This window comes from Solanum stenotomum, chromosome 11 (genome assembly GCF_019186545.1).
Source record: "Solanum stenotomum isolate F172 chromosome 11, ASM1918654v1, whole genome shotgun sequence".
NCBI classification, from domain to species: domain Eukaryota; kingdom Viridiplantae; phylum Streptophyta; class Magnoliopsida; order Solanales; family Solanaceae; genus Solanum; species Solanum stenotomum.
The window spans coordinates 56,751,911-56,777,522 of NC_064292.1; the positions used below are offsets into that span (position 1 = coordinate 56,751,911).

At 36.4% G+C, this 25,612-nt stretch overlaps 1 protein-coding gene across 2 annotated transcripts; it reads left to right on the forward strand.

Moving 5' to 3' along the window:
- The first annotated feature begins 347 nt into the window (after positions 1 to 347).
- LOC125846134 (sister chromatid cohesion protein PDS5 homolog A) lies at positions 348 to 25,526 on the forward strand. 2 transcript variants are annotated; one of them, XM_049525582.1, is made up of 33 exons: positions 348 to 577; positions 3,374 to 3,577; positions 3,678 to 3,859; positions 5,281 to 5,407; positions 5,512 to 5,730; positions 6,089 to 6,305; positions 6,392 to 6,537; positions 6,640 to 6,785; positions 7,134 to 7,283; positions 7,408 to 7,456; positions 7,571 to 7,762; positions 7,893 to 8,075; positions 8,531 to 8,685; positions 8,758 to 8,884; positions 9,009 to 9,158; positions 9,245 to 9,304; positions 9,403 to 9,539; positions 9,675 to 9,792; positions 9,905 to 10,036; positions 10,126 to 10,325; positions 13,485 to 13,641; positions 13,809 to 13,958; positions 16,271 to 16,348; positions 16,431 to 17,012; positions 17,096 to 17,200; positions 20,688 to 20,767; positions 21,179 to 21,230; positions 21,359 to 21,445; positions 21,557 to 21,594; positions 22,179 to 22,241; positions 22,324 to 22,478; positions 24,420 to 24,826; positions 24,912 to 25,526. In XM_049525582.1, exons 1-33 carry the CDS (start codon positions 485 to 487, stop codon positions 24,954 to 24,956), a joined length of 4,986 nt encoding a protein of 1,661 aa, XP_049381539.1. In that variant the 5' UTR covers positions 348 to 484; the 3' UTR covers positions 24,957 to 25,526. The 2 variants fall into 2 exon arrangements, with proteins under 2 accessions (XP_049381539.1, XP_049381540.1); XM_049525583.1 differs by having other exon boundaries at positions 376 to 577; positions 24,429 to 24,826.
- Positions 25,527 to 25,612: the final 86 nt, after the last annotated feature.

Below are 25,612 nucleotides of genomic sequence, written 5' to 3' on the forward strand. Positions count from 1 at the left end.
TTTCGATAACCATTGAAACATAAAGCACTAAATATTATTTTGATCATCAAACATAAGATTCAAACCAAGAATCTTCCTACTCTTATTAGTTGTGACAAAATATCCTCTCTTTTTTATAATGTATATACACGAATTTCATTATGAAAATTGACATGATACAATTCATAAAGAGTATAATATGCATGATCTTGCTTTTCTTTATTCCCATCTACCCTCCTCCAAAACTCTCTTTTCAAACTATTTGAAAATTTAAGTCCAAACGCTAGCTATAATTGGAAGTTTAGTGGAAGATATGGAAATAGGGTTAAATAGAGGCACATGAAAAGAAAGAAACTTTAGGAGTAAATCTGGGGATAAATACGTGCTGAAGTGAAGAGCTCCGAAGTAATTTCCTTTCTCTCTCTTGTCGAAACAAAAAGCCTACCTACACCTCCGGAGCTAAATGTCCTAAAACTCTCTGTTGGAACAGAAAACGACAGAGACCATGGCTTCGAAGCTCCAACTCCAGCTCAAGGAGCTTGGATCCAAGCTTGACAACCCTCCTACTAGTAAAGACTCTCTTATCAAACTCTTAAAGGTGCGTTAAGAAATTCCTTAATTCTTCGAAACAAACTTGTTTGAATTCAATTATTCACATTGAATGCACTGCTTCCACTTGTGTTCTGTTTTTTTTCGCGTGATGAGTTGAAGCTCATGCAGTCTTGGTTGTTGTTTCAGTTGAATTAGGGTTAGTTGTACAGATTCCTGTTTTTCCCTTTCTGAAAGTGGGTAAAATTGGATAAAGCTTTCTTTTTTTCCTTTTACTTTTTGATATAATGTGAAATTTTGGTATTTTTAGTTTCTTCATGCGGTTTTATTTACCATTCCTTCTTACCATTCTTCATGCCTTTTTGTCTTTCCCACTTACTCAATTTAGGGAAAATTTCCATTAAGTGAATTAAGAAACTGAAGAATCCAACTATAAAGGTTTCGACTTTAGGTTGCAGATGAGCTTCCTTTGCTGAATTAAAGCTTAAATGGGTTGTATACCCTATGCTGGTTTTTTCTTCTTCTTCATACACTGTGCTGGATGAATAGCTATATATTATGTGGTCAGTTCACCCAATAGAAACATCATCTATGTTTTTTTTTTGTGTGTAAACAATGATCTCTTTTTAAAGATTGCATGTTTCCTATGCATACGCAGGGCTCTAGGAAGTTTGTATTCTGAATACTGGAATTATTTTGTCACCCTGCTATAGTACTTCTAGGATAAACACAGTCCAATGTAGCTTGATTTTAACTTCAAACCAAAATAAGGCATCTTAGTTCATATTAGTCTCACTTTTTTTTAGGGAAACTTCGCGATTGACAATTTGAAAAGAATCCAGAGCAACTTCTTCTTTAGTTGTTAATTGATTTGTATTTAAAATAAAAATTGGTGATGGGAAACCATGTGGCTCTTGGCAGTTACACCAAACCATAAACAGAGTGTTTTAGTTGCCTATAGCAACTTAATGCAGAGAAGAAATGTTATGTCATGTTGCTAGTCTCTCAAAATTTCCTGATTTTGGTGCTAGCAATAATTTGAAGTAAAATTCTGTTTGCTTGAGAAGTATCTGGTTTTGACCAAAGCCGCTCTTTAAATATGTGGAACTCTTCAAAGAGGGATGCATTTAATGGCTACTGTACAAAGAGTTTTTGGATGAGCTTAGTGTGATGTAAGTTGTAATTTCAGGAGGTTCTGATAGTAAATGACCAGTCTTTAGCGAGTGTGTTGGTCAGTTGCAGTTAAATCAATCAATCTACTAAGTTTCAATCCTAAACTACTGGGGTCTGTCTTATGAATCCTGCGTATCCATCAATTCATTCCAGCATTAAGTATTTTTTTTATGCCATACCATGTTTTTTCTAAATGTAGAGACTCTCTATAATTCACACTTGACCCTGCACGGATGTACAAGTTTCTTACCGTAATAATTCCTGCAAACACCATTGTAATTGAAGGAATAACATAAAAAGTTTACTCGACTTAAAGTAGGTTGCAATGGTGTATATGTACCTATCAGTGCAGGGGTGTGTGCTCCATGTTATCTAAAGCTGATAATTACCAAATCTGTCCTGCAAATTTCAGCGCCTTCTTTGTTCTATTAGGGATCTTCTAAAGCAAAATAGCAAAGAAATGTTGTACATTGGGCATGGTTAATGGTCAATTTGGTCGATATATTTGCTTGTTTTGCTTTTTAGAGTAGATCGGCCTCTTTAGTTTTCTGTTTGCTAATGCCTTCTTTGTTATTTCCATCCTGGTGTATGGTGCCCACTTTTGGAGCCTGATTAATCCCGATTTGTGTACGCTCCACTTTGCGAGTAAGCTTTCCCTACTAGAGGTGGCTCCATTTTTAATGATCGAACCGAAACCTCTGGTAAAGGATGTAGGAGTACATTGGAGATAGTAATTCTGTTTGGTATGTCCTTATTTTCCACTTCTGTGGAAATTGACTGGCGAAATTATGTTTCTTGATTAATGCGTTCTTATTGATGCATGACTGAGTTGACCAAGTACAACAATCACAATAAGGTGACACTCTTTCTTGATCTTTAAATAATGTGACACTCTTGATTCTTGCAAATCAAAAAAGTAAAGAAATCTCATCTTCCACCATTTTTGTGCCCTTTGAAACCTTCTTAATTAAACATTTTGTACACTTTGCTTGCTGCTACTTTTCTAGTTATAGGTCTTTTGGAACACCATACTAACGGTTATGCTGCATCAAAATATTATTCTGTTGATGATCTTATCTCAACTTTGAGCTAACTGTAGTTTGACTGTTCTTGTCTTGGTATTCAGTTTCTTGGGAAAGAGTCAATGAGCAAATCAACCTTTTGAGGTTTTGTTTCTTTTGGGTCTTTCTGGTGTTTTCTTCTTTGGGTCAGTTGCAAGTTGATGTGTGCTTGTAATTGTTGTCGTCGTCTTTTGGTCTCTGTATCTTTTTTTTGGAATTTTGTATTGGACACTTCTCTTGAGTGCTATTCCTTGTAAACTTCTATGTATCCAGCACATCTTTTCCCTTTTTATGGGGATGTCCCTGAAGGGACGTATCCAGTTCAGTTTTTAATATGATCTTACTTGGTTTAACTTGTTTTCTGTTTGTACGATTGGCTATGAGGGTTTTACTTGTACTTCTAAAAAGAGATACTGGATAATTGTCTATCGCATATGGGTTTAAAAGAGGTAGTTTTCTATTCTCAAACTGCTTTTGTTACCTCCTGATCGCTTTAAGGTTTGTGTTATCACACACTTGAGATTCAGTTATGTGCTTGCCTTTCCGTTGCAGTAATGTTTGATTGAATCTATTACAAATTTGTAATGTATGATTGAATTTTTCACAAGCAGCAAGGTTCAACATTTCTTTCTGAGTTGGAGCAGTCGCCGCCAAAAGCTATGTTGGAAGCCATGCAGCCCTTACAATCTGCTATAGTTAAACCAGAACTCCTAAAGCATCAAGATAGGGAGGTTAAGCTTCTTGTTGCCACCTGTATCTGTGAGATAACAAGAATTACTGCACCTGAAGCACCGTACAGTGATGATATTCTAAAGGTAATAATAAGTAATGGTAGAGACTCGATGACACATTTATGTGCCCTTGATTTTCCCATGGAGCAACTAAAAACCTGTTTTGTGCTTTGATTTGAGTCAGGACATCTTCCATTTGATTGTGAGCACTTTCAGCGGCTTAGGTGATATAAATAGTCCATCCTTTGGAAGAAGAGTTGTCATCTTAGAAACTCTAGCAAGGTACAGATCATGTGTTGTAATGCTGGATCTCGAGTGTGATGATCTTATCAATGAAATGTTCCAGACTTTTCTCAATGTTGTCAGGTGAGCTTTATCTTGTATTGAAGGTCCTGTCAGTAAATATTGTGGCAGATATGTCACCTAGTAGTGTTGCTGCATTCTCTTGCCTTTTTGAAGAATTTAGCACTGTGGCTAGAAGTTTTAATTCTTTATTCTGTTTAAAAGAAAATGTCACGAATTTCTCGTCTTTGATGACATTTAGTATCTCTTTTAGTTAGGTAAGTAATATTTTTTTCTTGGAGAAGGTAACTTTGTGTATATTGACAAGGACAGTACAAATGTTACTTCCTCAAAAAAAAAAATCATTTACCTAACTAAAAAAAGATACTAAATGTCATCAAAGACCAGAAATTATTGATCCTGGAAAAGCTCATGTTTTCAAGCAGAATTCTAATGAGCAGGGAACATACATTAAAATATGGGACTCTACGAAAGACACCTATTCTTCTATACAAATAGGGATCTCATTGGTGCATCTAAAAGAAAAAAAAAACACAAGATGCCATTTTTGAAATGTACAAAGTCCATTTCAATCCGTCTAAATGTTCCTCTATTTCTCTCTTCTCATACTACCCACATAAGGGTCAAAGAGGCAACCTTCCATGCCTGGTCTTCTTTTCCTGCTTTAAATATCCAGCCTTGCGACTCCTCTCTTCTTATACCAGGTATCACCCAATGTGATCTGAAACAGTACAAAACCACCCACCACAGACCTGACGCCACCTTACAATGCAAATGACATTTAATATTTTTTTGATATGGCAAATAATGTTAATGCTGTCATTTAGTCAACTTGGGGCTAATATTCTCCGTGATATGATCATCCATCTCTCCTGATATGTACTCTAATAGCTTATGTTTCTTCCACTCTCCTCCAGTTATGAACTCTTTCCCTTCAATCATTTCGCCTCACAATAATGTCACAATTGTTTGATCAACTTCTTCCAGCCACTTTGCTTTGTGAAAGCCATATTGAACTGTTTTTTTGGCGAAGAGCAATGGGTATAGGTTTTTTTTTTTTTATTTATTTTTTTGCTTTATCCCCAATTCTAAGCTATGTTGCTTGGACTCTTCAAAAATGCCACTGGGTGTCGGATCCTCCAAAAGTAGTGCATTTTTGGAGGATCTGACACTGTTGCAGCTGCATTTTTGGAGAGTCCGAGCAACATAGTTTATAAGTGTTTCTCAGCCTGTTACATCAACAAAAATAATCTAGTGTGACTGACTAATGTGAGAAAATTGAAGGTAAAACAAGGTAAGTGTTACTGCATATTTAAATGTGGTGTACTTAATTTAGGTATATGATAAAAACATTCATCTTGATGAATGTATGAAAATATATGTAGTGAAACAAAATTTAAAAAATGTAGCTACTGTTGCTCCTGGATTTTTGTTGCTTCACCTCCTTCCCTAATTCAATAATTTTCTGTCTTGTACATATGCAGGGATGAGCATCAAGATAGTATTCTGACATCAATGCAAACTATTATGGTCGTTCTCATAGAAGAGAGTGAAGATATCCGGGAGGAGCTTTTACATGTCATTTTGTCGGTTCTAGGTCGTCATAAGAAAGTAAGTGTTTGTGACTTTGTGTTGCATGATGAAATATCAGCAGAAGTTTTTTTTTTGTTTGGATGCTTTGTCCTGAAGAACTGAGTTTTAACACTTTCTGTCAGGGTGTTTCGATAGCCGGAAGGGGGCTTGCTATGAAGGTGATAGAGCAGTGTTCAGGAAAATTGGAGCCCAGCATAAAGCAGTTTCTTGTATCTTCAATGTCTGGAGACAGCAGGCCAACAACATTTGAAATTGACTACCATGAAGTCATTTATGATATTTACCGTTGTGCTCCTCAGATCTTATCAGGAGTTGTTCCCTACATCACAGGAGAACTACTGGTACATTAATTTCTTCTTCCCATCTCTGTTATTATATCATTTTATTTTCTAATGAAAATCATGTTAATTCGTGCTTTAGTTTTCAAATATGTCTTGACAACATAATTTCGATTATTGAAATTTACTTGCCTTGGTTGTTCTATCTTCTTGGCCTGGTTGGACCTTTAATGTAGCTGGTGTAGTTTAATGGAATATAGCCATTAGTTTATTTACTATAGAATATCTGAAGATGTCAGTCTTGAAGTAGTTGATCAACTCAAGATATGTGCCTAGAGTCATTTTATCTTCATTTATATAGGTGATCTTTTCTTCCCTTTCTTACTTCTGACGATCTAATGTACAAGCTTAAATGTGACAGACAGATCAGTTGGATGTACGATTAAAAGCTGTGCACTTAGTTGGGGATCTTTTTGCTCTATCGGAATCTGCTATCTCTGAGGCATTTCATCCGATTTTCTTGGAATTTTTGAAGAGACTTACTGATAGAATAGTTGAGGTCAGAATGTCTGTCCTTGAACATGTCAAGGGATGTCTGCTGTCAAATCCATTTAGACAAGAAGCACCTCAGATCATCTGTAAGAATTTTGGAAATCCTTCCTTCCTTCCTTCATTCCTTTATACTTATGCATTTAGTTGGTAATCTAATATAAACATATTCTAGCTGCCCTCCGGGACCGGCTGTTGGATTATGATGAAAATGTGCGCAAACAAGTTGTTGTCGTGCTTTGTGATGCTGCATGTAATGCCCTAACATCCATGAAGGTCGATACAATTAAGCTGGTAGCAGAGCGGATTCGGGATAAATCTGTATGTAACATGCCTAGTTTTAGGAGTCTAGTCTACTTTGACATCGATAATTAATGCATTCTTACTCCATCTTCTGATAGCTGTATGGTCTTATGTATTCAGCTTCTTGTTAAAAGATACACACTGGAGAGGCTAGCTGATATATACAGAATCTATTGCTTAAACTCTTCCAGTGGCTCAATTAAAGGCGTTGACTATGATTGGATCCCTGGGAGGATTTTAAGATGTTTTTATGACAAAGATTTCAGGTAAGCTGCCTTGAATTGCTTTTTACGGAATGATAAACTATGATTTTGATAAGTGAAAGATGGATCAATTATTTCCTTAGCTAAATGATGAGGAATCAAGTACTAAGGTATTAGGTTGTTTTCTTGGGAATCTTAAGCATTTGGAAAGTGAAGCTTCTACTGGAAACACCAACCCCAAGTTATACTGTAGTTCCTGAAGTTGGGCATAGTCGTAACTAGTTACTCTAGGCACACCTTATATCGGAGTTTTGGAATCTGAAACTACAACACAGAAATTTTACCTTTTTTAACCCGGTCCATTTATCAAGCACTCATTTAATACATTATTGACTACTGTTTTTTCTACAGATCGGACATCGTTGAGCACATTCTATGCTCATCCTTGTTCCCTGATGAATTCTCAGTCAAGGATAAAGTTAAAAACTGGGTTAAGGTTTTCTCAAGTTTTGACAAAGTTGAGGTTAGAGCACTTGAGAAGCTGCTGGAGCAGAAACAAAGGTTTGTCATGAATGCTCGATCTTGATGTCAGGTGTTCCTGGATGTTGTTTGTGTCTTCTTTATGTCCCTCACCTTTGAAGTACAACCTGAATTACATATTCATTGAGTTTTGGATGAGCTGCAGGTTGCAGCAAGAGATGAGGAGGTATCTTTCTTTAAGGCAGATGCAGCAGGTTTGTAACTCTTCCACTCTTTGTTCCTGAACAATAAAAGGTTAAAAGTGAACAATAAAAGGTTAAAAGTGAACAATAAAAGGCTAACAGAACTTCATTGTAAAATAATTGCAGGATGGCGATGCCACTGAGATTCAAAAAAAAGTTGTATTTTGCTTCCGCATTATGTCTCGTTGTTTTACTGATCCTGGGAAGGCGGAAGAGAGCTTTCAGATTCTTGATCAGTTAAAAGATGCTAATGTCTGGAGGATATTAACAGTTCTCCTTGATCCAAACAGCAACTCTATTCGAGCTTCTAGTTCTCGGGTAAGGAGAAACCTAGTTTTGAATATAATGTAGGTTCTCATTTGTTTTGTCTACTGATACATTGAAGCCGCTGAAATGCCTAGGTATGTATGAGTACATGACATTTTTCCTATGATGTTTTCTCAATCAGGATGAATTGCTTAAGATCCTTGGTGAAAAGCATCGGCTCTACGACTTCCTGGGCACACTTTCTATGAAGTGCTCATATATACTTTTCAACAAGGAACATGTAAAAGAAATTCTCCAGGAGACTAACATACAGAAATCTGCTGGAAGCACTGATTTGATTCTGTCTTGCACACATCTTCTTGTGGTAATTTAACACTAACTTGCTTCATCTATATAAATGCATATTTTTTATCCTTATGTTTGCTTGCTAGACTTTATTGTAACCTATAAAGGAGAGAACTGAAATGGAAGGCACTTTTGGTTGAAGCATTGGATGCCTGAAATGGGTTTTATTAGTAGGCATGCCCTATAGGCTATATTCTGGTAAATTTTAGCTGGTAATAGTGGTGCCTTGGCATCTATGATTGTCTTGCTTGCAGAACTATCACATCTTCAAGAGTCGGCCTAAGTGCCCTATAAATTGTGAGCAATTTGATGCATTGCTACCTTCAGATGTCACTACAAAAGTGTCGTCTCTGATTTAATCAATTATCCATGTTTTTTTTAGAATGAAATCAAATTATTCATGTTTTAGAAAGTACATAATTACCTTTTCTGTGTCTTTCTTCAATTCACGTCTTTCTTTGATGAACATTGCAGATTCTTGCACGTTTCTGTCCATTTCTACTTAGTGGAATTGAGGAAGATTTGATACATCTTCTTGAAGATGATAATGAGATAATTAAAGAAGGTGTCTTGCATGTTTTGGCAAAGGCTGGTGCAGCCATCCGAGAAAAATTGGGAGATTCTTCAAGGTTCACATTTGAAGCTTTTATGCTTTAGTTCCTTGCTGCGATATACTGAAACATTATGCTTGCAACTTACAGGTCTTTAGACCTTATGCTTGAGAGGATTTGCTTGGAGGGAAGCCGGAGGCAGGCCAAGTATGCTATACATGCACTTGCATCAATAATGAAGGATGATGGACTCAAGTCATTGTCTGTTCTATATAAGGTAGGTCATAATCTCACTATACCCATACAAATTACTGCCTATTGATTTATCCTCTCTCTCGAGGTTTATCTTTGTCATATGTTGGTGAAATATTTGGGTGTTACATTACCTGTGTAATGTGCAGAGACTTGTTGATATGCTAGAAGAGAAGTCACATTTACCTGCTGTACTACAATCTCTTGGATGTATTGCACAGACTGCTATGCCAGTCTTTGAGACAAGGGAGAAAGAGATTGAGCAGTTCATAAAGAAAAACATATTGGAGCTTAGTCATGTATGCCTCTTGAATTAATGCCAAATTTTGCGACATTGTTTACCTCCTCTTTTAGCATTCATCTAAAGGCAAACTATTCTTTTCAGACATCTGAAGGTAAAGCCAAAGAAAGCTGGGAGGACCGAAGTGAGATCTGTTCAATGAAGGTCAGATTTTACTGTTTGGTTATCTCCGTTACGATTTTCAGAATTATGACTATTTTCTAAAGGATAAATTGGCATTTTCATTCAATATTGATATACAGATATTTGGAATTAAGACACTGGTCAAAAGCTATTTACCAGTGAAGGACGCTAACCTTCGATTGGGGATTGATGACTTGTTGGGAATCCTGAAAAACATACTCTCTTTTGGGGAAATCTCAATTCAAATTAAGTCAAGGTACTGCTACTGTGCAGGAATTATCCTCTTTTGGGGGTTGTGGCAATAGATGGATGTGCTTTGCATAGTTTGTTACAAGGCTTTCTTTCTACAGTAGATTTGGCTTCTCTTTCACTTATCTTTGCCATTTTGCAGTTCTGTTGATAAGGCCCATTTTAGACTTGCTGCAGCAAAAGCTATGCTTCGTCTATCAAAGCACTGGGACCACAAGATTCCTGTGGATGTCTTTTACCTTACTCTTGGGACATCAGAGGTGAAGTTACCCCACCCACTGCGCTGATGTCCCTCATACACAACAATTTTCAGCAATTGCTTTCTAGAGACAAATTGTTTGAATAGTTTTTTTTAACTGTTAATGCTACTAGGCCAATTTCCCTCAAGTAAAGAAGTTATTCCTCAACAAAGTCCATCAATACCTGAAGGATCGTTATTTGGACCCGAAGTATACTTGTGCCTTCTTACTTGACTTGCAGTTTCAGCAGCCAGATTTTGAAGAGGTGTGAATTGTGATTGTTGTACTGGCATGTCTCTCTTGGTTATATGTTTATACTTGTTAATGAATTTGTTATCTCCCAATTATTGACAGATCAAGAGCAACTTAAGTGATGTTATCCAGATCTATCAGCAGGGGAAGGCACGTCAACTTTCTGTGCAATCTGAAGCTATTACCCCAGTTCCTTATCCAGAATATATTCTACCATACTTGGTCCATGCTCTTGCTCATCATTCTTCATTTCCTAACATCGACGAATGCAAGGATGTCAAAGTATTTGAACCTACTTATAGGTACAAGTGTTTCCTGACCTTATTGATGGTTGCATGTATAGAAGTTTAAAGAGATCGAGGCTGCCTCAAAATGCATTTCCGTGACCCTCCACCCCAACCAGTTATTCTCACGATTTTCAGTCTACATATCTTTAGATGCTGATCTTAGTTTTACTTGATTGTCACTTCATAAGCAGGGTTACTTGCATAATATAGGCTACCGGTAGTAATCCCCCTCTTTTACCAGTTATAATAGTCTTCCGTGATTATGCTGGCTATGGTAAGCTCTTAGTACTTTGCTTACTGAAATAATGCGTGGAGGACTTCATTTAAGTGTAGTGTTTGCTGTAACTTACACCCATCCCGCAAACCCCCCCCCCCCCNCCCCCAAACCAAAAAAAAATGGGGTTGTGGGGGGGGGGGGAGGGGGGGGCGGTTCTTGGTGTATTGGATTTTTGTATTTTTCTTTTGGGGAGGAAAGGGAGTGCGTACAAGTTGTTTGCCTGCATAACATGGAGTACCATAAGATTTTGTTCTCTTCACCAGTCTCTTTGTAGAAGGCTTACTAGAATAATACATGAAGCACTCATCTGAATGTAGTTCTTGTTGTAACTTATCCCACAAAAAGGTGGTGCTTGGAGAATTGGCCTTTTTTCTTGTGGGAGGGCAGGGAGTGTGTACTAGTTGTTTATTTGAAGAATAGGTTGGACCAACCAGCTGTACCCGTATCTGTTATTACTTGGAAAGAAGGTGCATGGTATCACCAATTACTTCTGAGTATAAATTCAGACCAGAATGATGGGGCAGTTAGTCAGAAAAAATGGTGGAAACTTGTCCCTGCTTGGATATGGTGGACCATTTGGAAGGAGAGGAACTATAGAGCTTTTGAAGACAAATATAATTTGTGGAGAAAATCAAGATGAATTGTATATTTTTGTTTTATTTTTGGTGTAAAGAAAGCTATGCTGAGGAGGCTGAATCACTAGTTGATATGATAGGGTCCTTGTGAAGCAGTAGCCTAAGCTTGGTTGGGATTTTGTTAAGTCTTTTGCACTGTTATGGGGTAATTTAAAAAAAAAAAATATATACATATAGTTACCAATCTCAAAAAAAAGTATAAATTCAGAAATCGTGCTGATTTGTTATAAGGAATCTGTACAGCCTCTACTTGTCTAACAAAGAAGGAAAAATAGAATGAAATAATGGGAATTAAATCTGCCTTTGCTACTATTGATAACACTCAATGACATATATTCTAAACGTTGGTGTCACTTTCTCGTTGTGTTAATCCTCATGGCTGAATGGCTAAACTACTTTGCCTGGAGGTAAAGAAGGGTACTTGTCATCTACTCTGGATGTGTAGTTCCTTGACTGTTGAATTTATGTCTACGGTTTGACTTGTTTTTTTTTTTTCCCTTCCCTTTAATATTTTCTACTGTTTAGTTCTCTATTCTGTCTTAATTCGGGCACATTTTAATAAGGTAATGAGAGTGCTGGTAGTTACATCCAAAAGGATCAACCTACACTAAGGGGTCGTTTGGTTGGGAGCGAGTTATCCCGAGATTAATTATTCTGGATAAGTTGTTCCCCCATGTATATGGATAACTTATCCTACCGCTAATGTGTAAATGAGGGATAAATAATCCCAGGACTGCCTTATACCTCCAACCCAACACAAGATAAAATTGTTGAGTCAGTCATTTTATCCCTGGGATTATTGTACCTTATACCTCACACCAAACGACTCCTAATACTTCACAGTTGAATTATGAGTTGATGAAATCTAAAATGGCTTCAGGAACATTTACAACAACCATGCTGTTCCAAAAGTAAAAGAATACATTTTAACTTAAAAGAATAACGGGTCGTTTGGTTGGGAACTAGTTATCCCAGGATTAATCCTATCCTGGGGTTAGTTATCCTGGGATAACTTATTCCACCATTTATATGGGATAACTTATCCAATCACTATGCTATAAATGGTCGGATAAGTTATCCCAAACATGTCAACCAAACAAGACATCTAAATTTTATCCCAGGACTATTTATGCTTATCCCTCACACCAAACGAGCCCAAAGTGTAGAAACCTTGATGTCTTGAAAAAAATATGGAGTTCCTTTATCTCTAGATCATTCGCCATACTAGCCTGCTGTTGGTGTGTAATTCCATATTTTGAGGGGTGTTTTACTGATTCCAGCACACTCTCCAGCTTTACAAAAGCTGTGGGGTAGTCTTCGGCATTGCCCATTTGAGATTCAGCCCACTGGAGCATATTCTGAATCTGCATGGCCTCTTCTTTGTGTCTTTATATTGCTCTTCACACGGCACAAATTTGTTGCAAATATCATGTCTTTTATTTGTAGATTATGTGGTGTTAGGCAGGTTTCCTTAGCGGGCTTAGCCACAAGCCATGTGAAACAGTTGATCTTGTAAGCTGCACAAGTCTTCCATATTTGTCTCCAGGGCCAATGGGGAATGAGGGAACTGGTAGGGGGGGTCTATTCAACAAGCAATAGCAAGACTTTACAGTGACTACCTTCTTCTCCCTTCCAAAGCATTTTATCTTGTCATGTCATCAGTGGAGTTCCAACTAGTAATTGGAAGATTCTTCCAAGTTCTCAGACCCCAGTCATTGCAATTCCATCTAAATAGTATGTTCGACCCTTGATTGGACTTACATTTAGCAACTGTAGCATTGGGGTTGAACATGCTAAGATAAATAGAATGTTCCTCAGTTTTTCTAATGAGGACATATTGTTGTTGATATGTGTCTCCTATTTGGTACCTTCTTGGTACTCTCTAACAAAATCATTCACTATTTTCATAAAGAATCCAAAACATGTTACATATTTTCATTTTTAATAAACTCATTGTAATACCTATGAATAAGCATTTGTTTGCAACCCTAGGCATACTCTAGGGATGGACATGTATGGAGTCTCCAACATTGGATCCATTAGTGGCATGATGACCATTTAAAGATGTACCCAAACCCTTTGTATGATGTCAGTTGTATTGTAATTAGTTGTTTGGCATTGTCTGTCATCTGTGTGCAAGTTTGTCTAATGGAGGTACATTGTGATCATTAACATTTATGTAGATTCAGTTGCTGCATCCGGGGAAATCCTGCTTCTCAAAGCTCTACGTTTTGTTGAATATATTTGAATGTTTTGTTTCAGGCAATTGCACGTTTTCCTCTCAATGTTGGTGCATGGAGATGAAGAGGGGAAACCTGAAGGTGGTATCAGTAGAGAGAAGGAAAGCATTTCAACGATTAAGTCTATCCTTCACAGTATAAAACATTCAGAAGATGTAGTAGATTCCACAAAATCAAAGGTAAGAAAGGAAAGCTGACACTTGTTTAAATGTGTCAATGCCTGTCATTCTACATAGCTTCTATCACTTAGTGCCAGTGGAATATATGCACAAACAAAACAACGATAAGTGTGAACAGCTGAGAATTGAGATTATCCTGCTGTTTGATCGTATGAATACTTTTGCAGAACTCATATGCTGTCTCAGACCTTGGCCTGTCAATTACAAATCGGTTAGTTCCTAACCATGATGATCTTAAGGAGTTGAAAGCATCAGTATCACTACCTCCATCGCTTTACAAACAACATGAGAAGAATGAAGAGAAAGACCAGTCTCTGGTATGCCATGTTAGATGCTGCTTATCATTTGTGTCATACACCTTCATATTTCAATATAACTGTATTTCACAGGCTGAATGGCTGGAAACGTGAGATTCATCAGTATTTAGGCTTTGTTTAGAAATGGTGTATGTTTCTATATTTTTCATATGAAGTAAGATAATTTTGTTACTGTTTAGTACCTAGAAGGTACTGCAGAAGTACAAAAGACCAAAACATGATCCCAGCAACAGTTGTTTACAACATTAAGGCATCCTAAAAATCCAAAGAAATGATGTATTTTCCAGCGTATTTCTCCTACACCAACAGTATAAATTTTGTGTGCATCTTTACTTAACAGCGACAGTCTGTTATTTTTTTTACTTCAAAGCACTTATTGTTTCTTTCATCCAATTGTCCACATAATTCAAGGTGGGATCAAAACATGATCCCAGCAACAGTTGCATCATCAATACCTCCACATGAAGGAATAGTGTCTGTTCCTATAATGATGAATTTTATGTATCAATTCAGAAGTGTGGATTCACTACCCCAGTAAATTCTCTCTTTTTTTCTCTTTTCTTTTTCAGACTCTTGCTTTCTACACAAAATTTCAACCTGTATTCTGTTGTCTGTTGGTTGGACTCCTTGCTGCCTTCTATTACATGACTCTCTGTAATCTTTCTTATTTCTAAATTTACTCTCTTCTTCTTCTTCACAAAATTGTGTTGGCAGTTGACCTTTCAAATGTCACTTCCTTTTTGTGTGTGTTTGTTGTTATTTAACCTGCATTCACCAAGAATATCCTGGTTAAACTCTGTACACCTTCAGGTTGATTTACAAATAAATTCTGTTTTTTTATCAGGTTGTGAATGAACTTCTGCATATATCCAACAATTGGATGATCTTGGTCTGTGAAAAAATTAGGCTGCCTATTGAGACTTAGTTAATTCTTACCACCAAAATGAAGTCTCCTTCAATTCTATATTGCAAAACTAACATTCTTTTGAAGGAAAATTGAAATGCACATTCCAATTGCACATAAAATGCCTTATTGACCTGTTCTTTCCCAAGTCACAATCCTTTCCCATCTCCAACCGTTCAATTCTGCCTGCCTCATTTCTGGTACCCCACTGCTTCTGTGCTAACTAAAGCCCTTCGGTCTGCAGTCCTTGTTTTCACCACTATTGATTGTGTTATACTTCCATTGTTTTCACCACCGTTGGTCGTGTGTTATTCTTTTACGGAAGCACGCTGAGGTCGGATGCAATATATTGATTGAATCCGAGCATGTGACAGATGATGTAAGGCCATTGTATTGGCCAGAGATAAATAGAAAAAGAGGGTTCCAGGAGGTCATTGGCTTCCCTACAGTCGAAGTTGGGTTTTCTTCTTGGGTGAAAATGACAAGGAGAGAAATCTGCAAAGAATGAGTGGACCAAGTAGGGGGGGNGGAGTAGGAGAGGAGGGCTAAGATGGATGAGAAGTGGACTGGGGTGGGAATGAATCTCCCTAGGTAGGAAAGCATGGAGGGCAGAATTAGGGTAGACGGTTAGTAGGAAGTAAAGTGCTGTGGTAGAACAGGGTTCCAGTCTTGAACATTTGCATATTCCCTTACCTGCTTTATTACTATTATGCTAGCATTATCTTATGCTTCAATTTTATTACTACTGTTTTTTCTTTCACTTTGGCTGTCCTTAATATTTGTACTGTCTGTACTTTTCATTCTTCAATATCTTCATCCTAGGTTTTACTCTTTCTTCTCTTTCAATTTTTTGAAAAGTTGATTTTCTTGATTCGAGGGTATATTGGAAACAACCTCTCTACCTCACAAGGGTAGGGGTAAGGTCTATGTACATCTCACCCTCCTGAAAGCCCTCTTGCGGGGAATCTACTGGGTATGTTGTTGTATTATACTTAATAATTTCATTTCAGAATGATGTGTCTTCTCTTCTGAAGAAGGTTTATCAAGTTTCAATGAGTTTTATTTGTGTTTTAAACATCCATTCCTCCAAAAATCATTGAAGATGATAGCATCTACTTAATTGTTCTTTTAGAAAACAGTATCTTTCTTCAGCAGATGAAAGTTTTTGATAGGAAGGTAAATTTTCAATGATGGCACCAAGAAAGATGCTAATGTGTACAGGAAAAATGAACCCTGTTCCTCCCAATTCTGCAGAGAGCTCAAGAACTCCACAAAAATATTTACAGCATGAGCAACTTTCAAATGATACCATACTTTTATCTTTGTGTTTGCTTCATCTATATTTGCCTCTGAACTTTTCTTCCTCACAACATAAAATGTGTGATGTTCACCTTCTGTGATTTGACAGGTTGAAGTTAAGACATGGTTGGCAGATGAGGGCATCATGGTTCACTTTGAATCAATCAAGTTTGAAACTAACGGAACAGTAAGCCTTGGTACTAACTATTTTTTTTGCTAGTGATAAAACCTGTTGACTGATTATTGTTCTTCCACTTTCTTTTCACCAGCTGAAGTCAGAAATCACTGAAGACGAAGCCATGAAAGACAGTGAAACTGAAGGAAATGAGGTGCCTTTAGGAAAAATAATGGAACGGCTTAAAGCTAGATCTAAGATGCGGAAAGAGGTGAAGGACGACTCTTCACCTGCTGAGGTGAGAACTGAAAATGATGTTGACATCTTGAAAGTGGTGAGGGAGATAGATTCAAATAATGTTGTTGATGATAATAAGTTGGATGCAAGCAATGGCCATGAATCTGCAGTCAAAACTAAAGCCAGCAATAAACGTCAGAAAAGAAAAACAGGAACTGATATTTCTGTACCAAAAGGTGCAAAGCGACAAAGGTCATCTTCTTCTTCGGTCCATAAACTTTCTTCGAAACTCAAGGATTCTATTGAAAAGGAGGAGGATCTTCAATCCATGTCAGAAGATAAGTCCTCGGAGGAAAATGTTTTTGAACCTGAAGAGCCGGACCTATTAACATCATCTATCAGGAAGAAAACAAGTCTCCCACCTAAACAAAAGCGTAAAGCTACTGATAAGAACCATGATGACACTCATGAAATTGGAATGGACAGCCGTGAAGTGAAAGTAAGATTTTTTAATTGTAGAATTGATTTATAAGCTAGATATATAATTTATCTCTTTTAGTTCTTATCTGTTTGCTCCTGCAGAAAATTAAAGGAAACACAGAAGCAGTTAATACACATATGCAAGGTAATAACAAGTCAGGATCTCATAAGAAATCGAAGAAGAAAAGTGTATCTGGACTGGCCAAGGTAAGTTTCCCATCTGTATAGTTGATGCTTTGTTTCCCTACCCACTCTTAGACATGTTTCTGAGTGAATCTGATACCTGTCCCTCTGTAATGAAAAGTAATATATTGTGGGTGTATATTTACTTACACGGTAGAGATAAGATTTACTTTCGGATGATAAATAAGTTTGCGTATCATTTTGTGATCTGTGCTTGTTCTTTGCTAAACTCTATGGTCCAACTTTTAGGACTAACTGTCAAAGTGGATATATTCTATCATTTGTAACTCAATCTGATTGGTCTGCTAGACCTTTAACAAAGCATTGTTTGCAAATTTTACTGTTAACTCCTGGTAAACAGGAGGTTCACTGCAAAGATGAGTAGTGGCTAGCCCCTTTGTCATAGAAGAATGCTAAGTAAATATAGCCATCAGATAGTTGATGAAGAAATTGCCTTACTAAGGAGGATCTTAGTTATGTCATGGATACTCATTTATGATTATGGATTTATCCATTCTAGAAATGAGAACACTTTATATTAAGGTTTAAGGAAAATGAGTATTAGACCAGTTTTACATGGTTGCGTTCTAGCACATTGGTACTTGGAGTGTCTATAGCACTGGCAATGTTAAGTTTTTCTGCCGTGCGGTGAGAGAATTGTTCCACCAATTGGTGTGGCATAAAATGTTGTCTGTTCCTTTTTTAAGAGGGTTTCAGAGTGCAGATTACTTAGCATAAACAACACCAAGTGAGCTGTGCTTTTTTCGTTCTGTCCCCTTTGGTTCCTCTAAGGATAATCAAGCTAGTCTTGAAGTTATTATTGTCTAAAATAATTGGGTTTTTTCTTTTTTTTGAACAATCAGTTTTTATTGAAATGGACAATCATATTCTACTAACAAATTGGTTACGGAGAACCTATAGAATGCAGAAAGTCTAAAGTTCCAGCATGGTGATTTACTCCCCCCCCCCAAAAAAAAAAAAAGGTGGAAAAAACCAGATTACTCGACTAAAACCAGAAAATATTGCGTAAGCAAAACTATATAAGATTAAAAATATGTGAAAATTCGAGAATAAAATCCAAATTTTTTGGAAGTAAGTGCCAAGAACCCTAATTGATCTTTATATTAAAAAATTAGCGGATTAAAATTCATTGTGATACTAATAGAGTCAATTCAAGAACTTAGATCAAAAGTGATCTAGACCCCTATTTTGAAGAAATTAGAGACAATAATTCTATCAAAAAGAAATTATAGACAATAATTAGTATAAGACTGATTACCTTCTTTAATGTACTTTAATAGAAACCAAACATATCAAGTTAAGAATTAATCTTACCTCCAAAAGAATGTTTTTTCTAAGGTTGCAAGGTAAATTCAAGCCACCACACACAAAGGTGTAAAAGAAAAGAAACCTCTCAAATAAAATTAATAATAATGTTCTTATGAAAAATATCAAAATCCACTCCTATATATAGATGGAACCTATCCCAAATAGTAGGGATTGGAATCCTATTTTGGGCTAGAATTTCAGCACTTTAAGGGGTCGTTTGGTAGGCCGCATTAGAAGAAATAGTCCATGTATTATGTAAGGTATTATTTAGTACCATGTTTGGAAGGAATTTTGGCCTATGTATAACTAATCCATGGATTAGTTATACCTCCTACATGGTCTTATAGGATATATTACTAATACCTTCCATTTGGAGGTATTAGTAATATATTGATATAATACCATGGGATAAGTGTATGTAAAGACAAAAATATCCCTCAAATTATTTTAATTATTTTGTTTATTTTCTTGATTTTATGATTTATATTTGTACTAGTAAATTTATTTAAATAAATTAGCTTACAAATTATTTAGAGGGAGTTGTTTGTTACTGAATAAATCCAAAACAAATCAATACAAATTTGAAATGTGAGTTGTTTATTTGTATATGACGTTTGTGACCTTAATTAAATGTATTATATATATATTTGTGTGGTTTTCTAATTATTTGTATTTTGAACAACTTAAAAAATCACATACATATTAAAACCACAACTTGCAATTTTTATGTGTAAATGTAGATGGTTTATTCAACTTTACCATTGTTGACCGTCTTTTCGATTTTAAAAGTAGATGGTTTATCTTTTTTAAATTTAAAAATGACATTTTGTGAGTGATCAATTTATTAAGATGACAATTATTTATCCTCAAATAACTCAAGTGAAAAAATAGCAAAACAAAATTGTTCTTCTCATATAGCTAGTTTGAAGGCCAAAAAAAAAATATTGTTCGGCAATTATCTACCTTGACCCAACTACATAATAATTCAAGGGTATAATTGGAAAGAAGTTTTTTATAGAGTTTTAATCCAAACACAAGATGAGGTGGGAAACAATGAACCAAACACTTGATAAAAATAAACCCTGCATTGCTAATCCCTGCACTACTAATCCCTGCGTTACTAATCCCTGCATTACTAATCCCTGCGTTATTAATCTTTGTACCAAACGACCCCTAAGTATGCAAATCAGCACTGTGTCGGGCATGCAAATTTGGCTCCTTTGGGGCTCCATGTGGTGCTAATCTTCCTCCTCTTGAGATTGAACTTGTACTATGAAATAACGTAGCACTTAACTTATGGATTTTGGCTTATTTTTATCATTTTAGCAAGTGCTTATAAGCACTTGTTTAATTTACCCAAACACTCCAAAAGTGCTGAAAAGCTATATTGGCTTAAAAACACTTAAAATAAGCCACTGCAAACAGGTTCTTATTAGTCCACTCTTCACCACAATTCTTGAACTCATTCTTGGGATCTTCTTCCATGATTAGCCTCTTCTTGATTTTCTATTGAAGCCCATCAACCTTTAATGGAAGTATGTCACTATGGTTGCTATCAGAAAACCAAAAGAGTTATTTTGCCAAGTGTCTTTCTTTCTTTTCAATCGTTTACTGATTAAGAGTTGCACCTTCATCTCTGTTTTAAAATATCCCCTTTTATCTAATGCTATTTTGGGCCTGGTAATTAACTTTCTCAGACGTGGTTGTAAAAAGGCTGTCAGGAGGTGAGCAGAATGTTTAAGACTTACTCGTAAAGTCATTTGTTGCACGTAATTGTAGAAGGATTACCATGTCTTATGAGTAATTAACTTTCTCGGTTGCTGTTGTAAAAATGCCCTTAGGAGGAGAGCACAGAATGTTTAGGCTGACTCTGTATGCTTGCATTGCTACTACATATAAATATTCCTTTAACATTTGTTCTAGCCTAGTTATTCTCTTCACCAAATGGCTTACTGTGTGGATTATCATGGTGTATTGTTTAGGTTATCTATATAACCAATTGTTTTGTTTTTTATTTAATTTCATTAACACTTATGAAGGAAGTTGGGCTAGGTATAGTTTTGCAACTTTTGTGCTGTTTTATACCTCCTTTTCTTCTTTCTAATCCAAAGATGCACGTCATCAATATTTGCATATTTTCTGATTGTATTATTTGTTAATGCTTTTATCTGGTTTTCTCTAGTGCACGTCAAAGGATGATACAACTCCCACTGTGGACTTGATTGGTTGCAGAATTAAAATTTGGTGGCCCATGGATAAGAAGTAAGCTGCTCTTAACTCGAGAGGAGTAAATGTTCTTTCTAGTTCTTTCAAGCTATGTGCTGCCACAGCTATCTTGGAGATCGTTGCTTTTTTAGTTTTTCCTTGCATGATTAAACTTCCTTTTATACTGATTTTTCATCAAGCTTGCTGATTGCCTTGGAACAATACACGTAGTTATGTTTATATGTACTCTTAACACATCATGTTCATCATTGTTGCTTCTTTCTCATATCCACTTTATTCTTTTGCTCAACTTCTGTTGGTTGTCTTCCATTACAATTGCGGTCATTGGTCATGGGGATGTTGTCTGCATTTTCTTCTTTAATCCTTACTCTTGACTCTGATCTGTATTTTGGTTAATGTGGTCTTCAAGATTATTAGGTTAGAGCACTAACTCCAAGTATTTGACAGATTCTATGAAGGTGTTGTCAAGTCTTTTGACACTCATAAAAGCAAACACGTTGTAAGCTGCATTTCTAGTACATCAATTATTATTATTTTATTACTACAGTTGATGAACTTCAGCAATTTTTTTTAATATGTCAACTTCTATTGATTCTTTGCTATGGTTTATTGTCAATTGTATCAAAGGTGCTATATGATGATGGTGATGTAGAAGTCCTCCGATTGGAAAAGGAGTGTTGGGAGCTTGTTGGTGGTGTGCAGAAACCTGCGAAGGTATGCTTTTCCTTTTAGTGTTACTCATCCTTGCAAACTTTTTATTTTTATTCTTGCGCTGAACCTATGCATTTTGGCTTTTCTGATTGTATATTTGAACACCATTTACAGGGTTCAAATTCCAAAAAGGGTTCAGGCTACAAGAAAGAGTAAGTGATTCATCTGCTTTAGTAGTTACGGGGGTTTTTTAAATTATTTTTGTGATTATCACAATTCCTTTTCTTCTTCTGATAAGTTCTGGGGATTCTGTTTTATATGGTACTTAAAATTGAGGAATTGTATTCTTGAGCGTTTGAATTGTGTTGATGGTACTTCTCTTGTTGAATTCTCTGGATATCATACCTCAGGTTGCATAGTTCTTCTCCCCATTGATGTAGATGGGTAATGGGTTGGTATATAATGATTATTTCTGCCTTTGTTGTTCCAGACTATTATTAAGTGTTGACGACTAGCTTAATTCTTTTCTAATCTTGATTTTTTAACGCTTTTCACAAAAGAACTGTTAACTTAGCATAATGTGGCTCCTTTTAAGTTTCATGCATTATGATGTTACCTTTCTCAACAAAAAAAAAAAGGTTTTATGCATAATGCAAATAAGCTGTGGGAATGAGTAAATATCTTCATTTATATGTCCCTTGTAGTTTTGTTTTATGTCTTCCGGCGCCTTGTGTATTAGCATTATAGACGAATTATGAGTAGCTTTAACCTCCCCGTCTTCATTTAATGACTGCAGATCTGGAGAGAGGAAAAATAGGACTCTTGCTGCCTCCAGGCAAAAGAAGGAGACAGATAAGATGTGAGCTTGATTCTTTAACTTGATTGCACATAATTTGTTTGTGTATTTCCTATTTGCCTTATGCATGCTGTTTTGCTGACAGGTCTCCATTATCGCCAGTACGAGGGAAGAGAACTCCAAGGAAGAACTTAAAGTATGGACAAAAAGGTCCATCAAAATATTCTTTGAGCAGAAGAAGCCTGCTTTTAGGCAAGCCGCTGACAACCTCAAAGTCCAAGGCGGATAATTTAAGCTCAGGTGAGGTTCTTTTGATTCTCTTTTTCTTTCGATTTCTTGATTTATTATTCTTGTTGGCATTCTAGTTAATTGTATCATTTGTTGCTTGGTATATTCTGTTATGCAAAGGTCAACAAATGAAAGGATAGAGAGTCTGGAAGTCATTTATGCACATGGAGGGGAGGGTATGCTTAGGCGTTTAAGAGGGTGGAGTCTATCAGGTGGCTGATGAGGGTGGGGAAAGGAGGCAAGAGTTCGGGTTGCAAAGTTATTTTCTGATGGAGGGGACAATTGGATATATCCTGAGGTGAAAAGTAAAAAAGAATAAGGAACTATTAGAGTGATGGAATGTTGATTGGGGAGTTGAGTGAGGCATTTGATGATTTAAAATGCAGCAATGCCATCTCTTTCTTTAAAGAAAGAACAATAACCTCATTTGGATCTTGAAGTTTCTTGAAATTTAGAGTACTTCTCCAAGTTAATTTTTAAGCCAAAGTTATTACCTTTTTTTTAGCTCTTGTAAATTGACTGTAGAAAGTGGAAAATTTCTTTTCGTTGTGGTCTTTGGATAAACATTTTGAACGAGTGGGATACTTTAAGTGGCAATACATCTTTCAAGATAGGGGATGGGAGTAAGGTTAGTTTTGAGGGGCATGACTGGTGTAGAGACAACATTTGAGATCCACTTTATCAAACATCTATGAAGGTTCATGCCAAAAAGAGATTACTGTCCAACATCTTTGGATATTATAAGAGGGGAACATCTTTTTGGCACTTCCCCTTCCAGAAGCAACCTTCGGGATTGGAAGTTTGAGGAATCCAAAGCCTCCTTGAAATGCCTTTAAACAAGGGATACTTGCGTAGATGTAGGCTTTGGCTATCTAGTTTACCCAACATGGCTGAAATATGCACTGCATACACTGTCGGAGTCTCGGTTGTATATATTGTGTATAGGTATGTATATTTATGTATAGCTATGTAGTTTTAATATAAAGTACAAACTACCTACACACTGTGTAGGTATTTTGTAAGCTAGATGGCCCAATGGTATTGGGCTGCAATTTTTCTTTTAAAAAAAACCCCCATCATTTTAAAAAAAAAAAGAATCTTGGAAATGGAAGAGATCCGTATTGGACAAAATTACAACTTAGAAGTATCTATGTGGTCGTAGTTTTTCGCTTATTTCCCTTTTGGGACAACTGTTTAGTAAATTGTAGCCTTCTTTTGAGAAAACGTTAGATGATTGGTTAAAATTTTTCAAGTTATTGAAAATGTTAGATGACAATCTAATGTTTTGTTGGTAAGTTTTATATGAGGAAATAATAGACCCGAGTCTAACCTTCTCCGGAGAGATTTTCCGAAGGCTATATTTGCTCAATTTTATAAATAGGGACAAAAATTAAATGTGGCCTAAAAGGAGACATTTTTTAGAGATCAGACAACAATTTGTTCTCTTGCCACGATTATTCAGTAGTAGCAGTGAAATAAAAAACTTATTCTCTTATTTGCAATCTAGAGTATGAAAAGAGATTTTCTTCTAATCACTGTCTTTTAGTTTCTCATGATACTCAGAAATAGCTTTATTGTTGTAAATTTGTAATCTACGAGTTTGAATGGATCAAGGATAAACCATCGCACTCGTTAAATCTACACTGGCATCTGTTCCTGCTCCTACAAGGTTGTCACTAGAATCTCATGTGTTAATTTACTTGATGTTCCTAAACTTTGTTGTCCCATTCCACTGGATTCCTTCCCTGTTGTGTTCTTGCTAAATGATCCATTTTCAGTTATCTTAACTCTTGTTACAAAATCAAAATTGGAATATTCTCAAGTAATAGGAGAACTTCCATTATGTCTTAGGTGTTGGCATTAGTTTCTTAAGGTAGAATAATTTTGACAGTCTCCCCGTTATGCTATTCATGATCTCCCCTAGCTTTCTAATCTGACATTTGGCTTTACTAGGTGAATCAGAAAGTGAGCAGAAAGAAAGCACGCATGGGTTCAGTTTGTCTGAACATGAACTGTCTGACAAGGATGACATATCATACTCTGATGGGAAACCAGGGGCTGATGCTGATAGGTTGAGTGATATGGAGGAGTCTGAAGAAGAAGAATGTCCCATGGAAAATAAAGACGAGGATGAACCTGGCACCCCTCAGGATTCTCGTGGATCAGACAGGGAGATCTCTTCTTCACATGAGAAACCACATGCAGATGGATCTACAGAGAAGTCGAATGATGTTGCTGAAAGATCAGATTCTCATGGGAGTGTAAGAGATGATGCAGACAGTCGTTCAACTGATCAAGGCGACTCTGAAAGTAGCTCGGCTGCTAAATCTGATGAAGAATTATCCGATGATGAGCTACTTGTAAGGCCTATTCTTGTGCACTAATTATTGGGACATATATTTCTTGATGAATGATAATTTAGTAATAAGTTATTGCCATACGCAGAGCACGTGGAAACAACGAGCAGGGAAGTCGGCTGGAGGGATGTAAACCAGCAGAAAGGCCATCATATGATCATGACTAATGATTTTTAGAGATGCAGCATCCTGGAGAGCATGTAGGATCAAGCCGAATACCGTCATCCTAAGAAGATGATACCATTAACAGTGACATTAATAAGTTTATGAAGTACAGTTTACCACATAGAAAATGGTAGGGCACAGGTTTATTAAAAGGCAGGGAGCAAGGACAAGAATGTGCATTCCCACAGTTTGTGTAGCTGCGGTCTAGAGGTAACTGATATGAGTTAATAGCAGTTCTCTTAGGCATTGTACAGCTCTAGTGTAGTAAGTTGGCATTAACTTACCCAACTAACCGATCCTGTGTTGCAGCTCGGTTATTGTTGTAGTCTTGTGTCTTCATTTTGTATATTTGTTGTTTAGAGTAGTTACAGAAGTGCGTCTGTTGTAGTTCCTCCCTCCTTTGTAAGATCCGTGGATTCTTGTAAGCTGTAGATTTGTAAGCATTTGTGGTGCATGGAATCAGTAACATTAGCACGCTTTTCACTTCTTTTTTGCTTCTAATTCTCAATATTTGTGAATGAGGTGTTTTCTACCTGAACTATTAGATATTCACTTTTTCTATTTGAAACTATTTATTAAAACACGCATCAATTATGAGTCGTGTTCCCTTTTTCTACCTGAAAG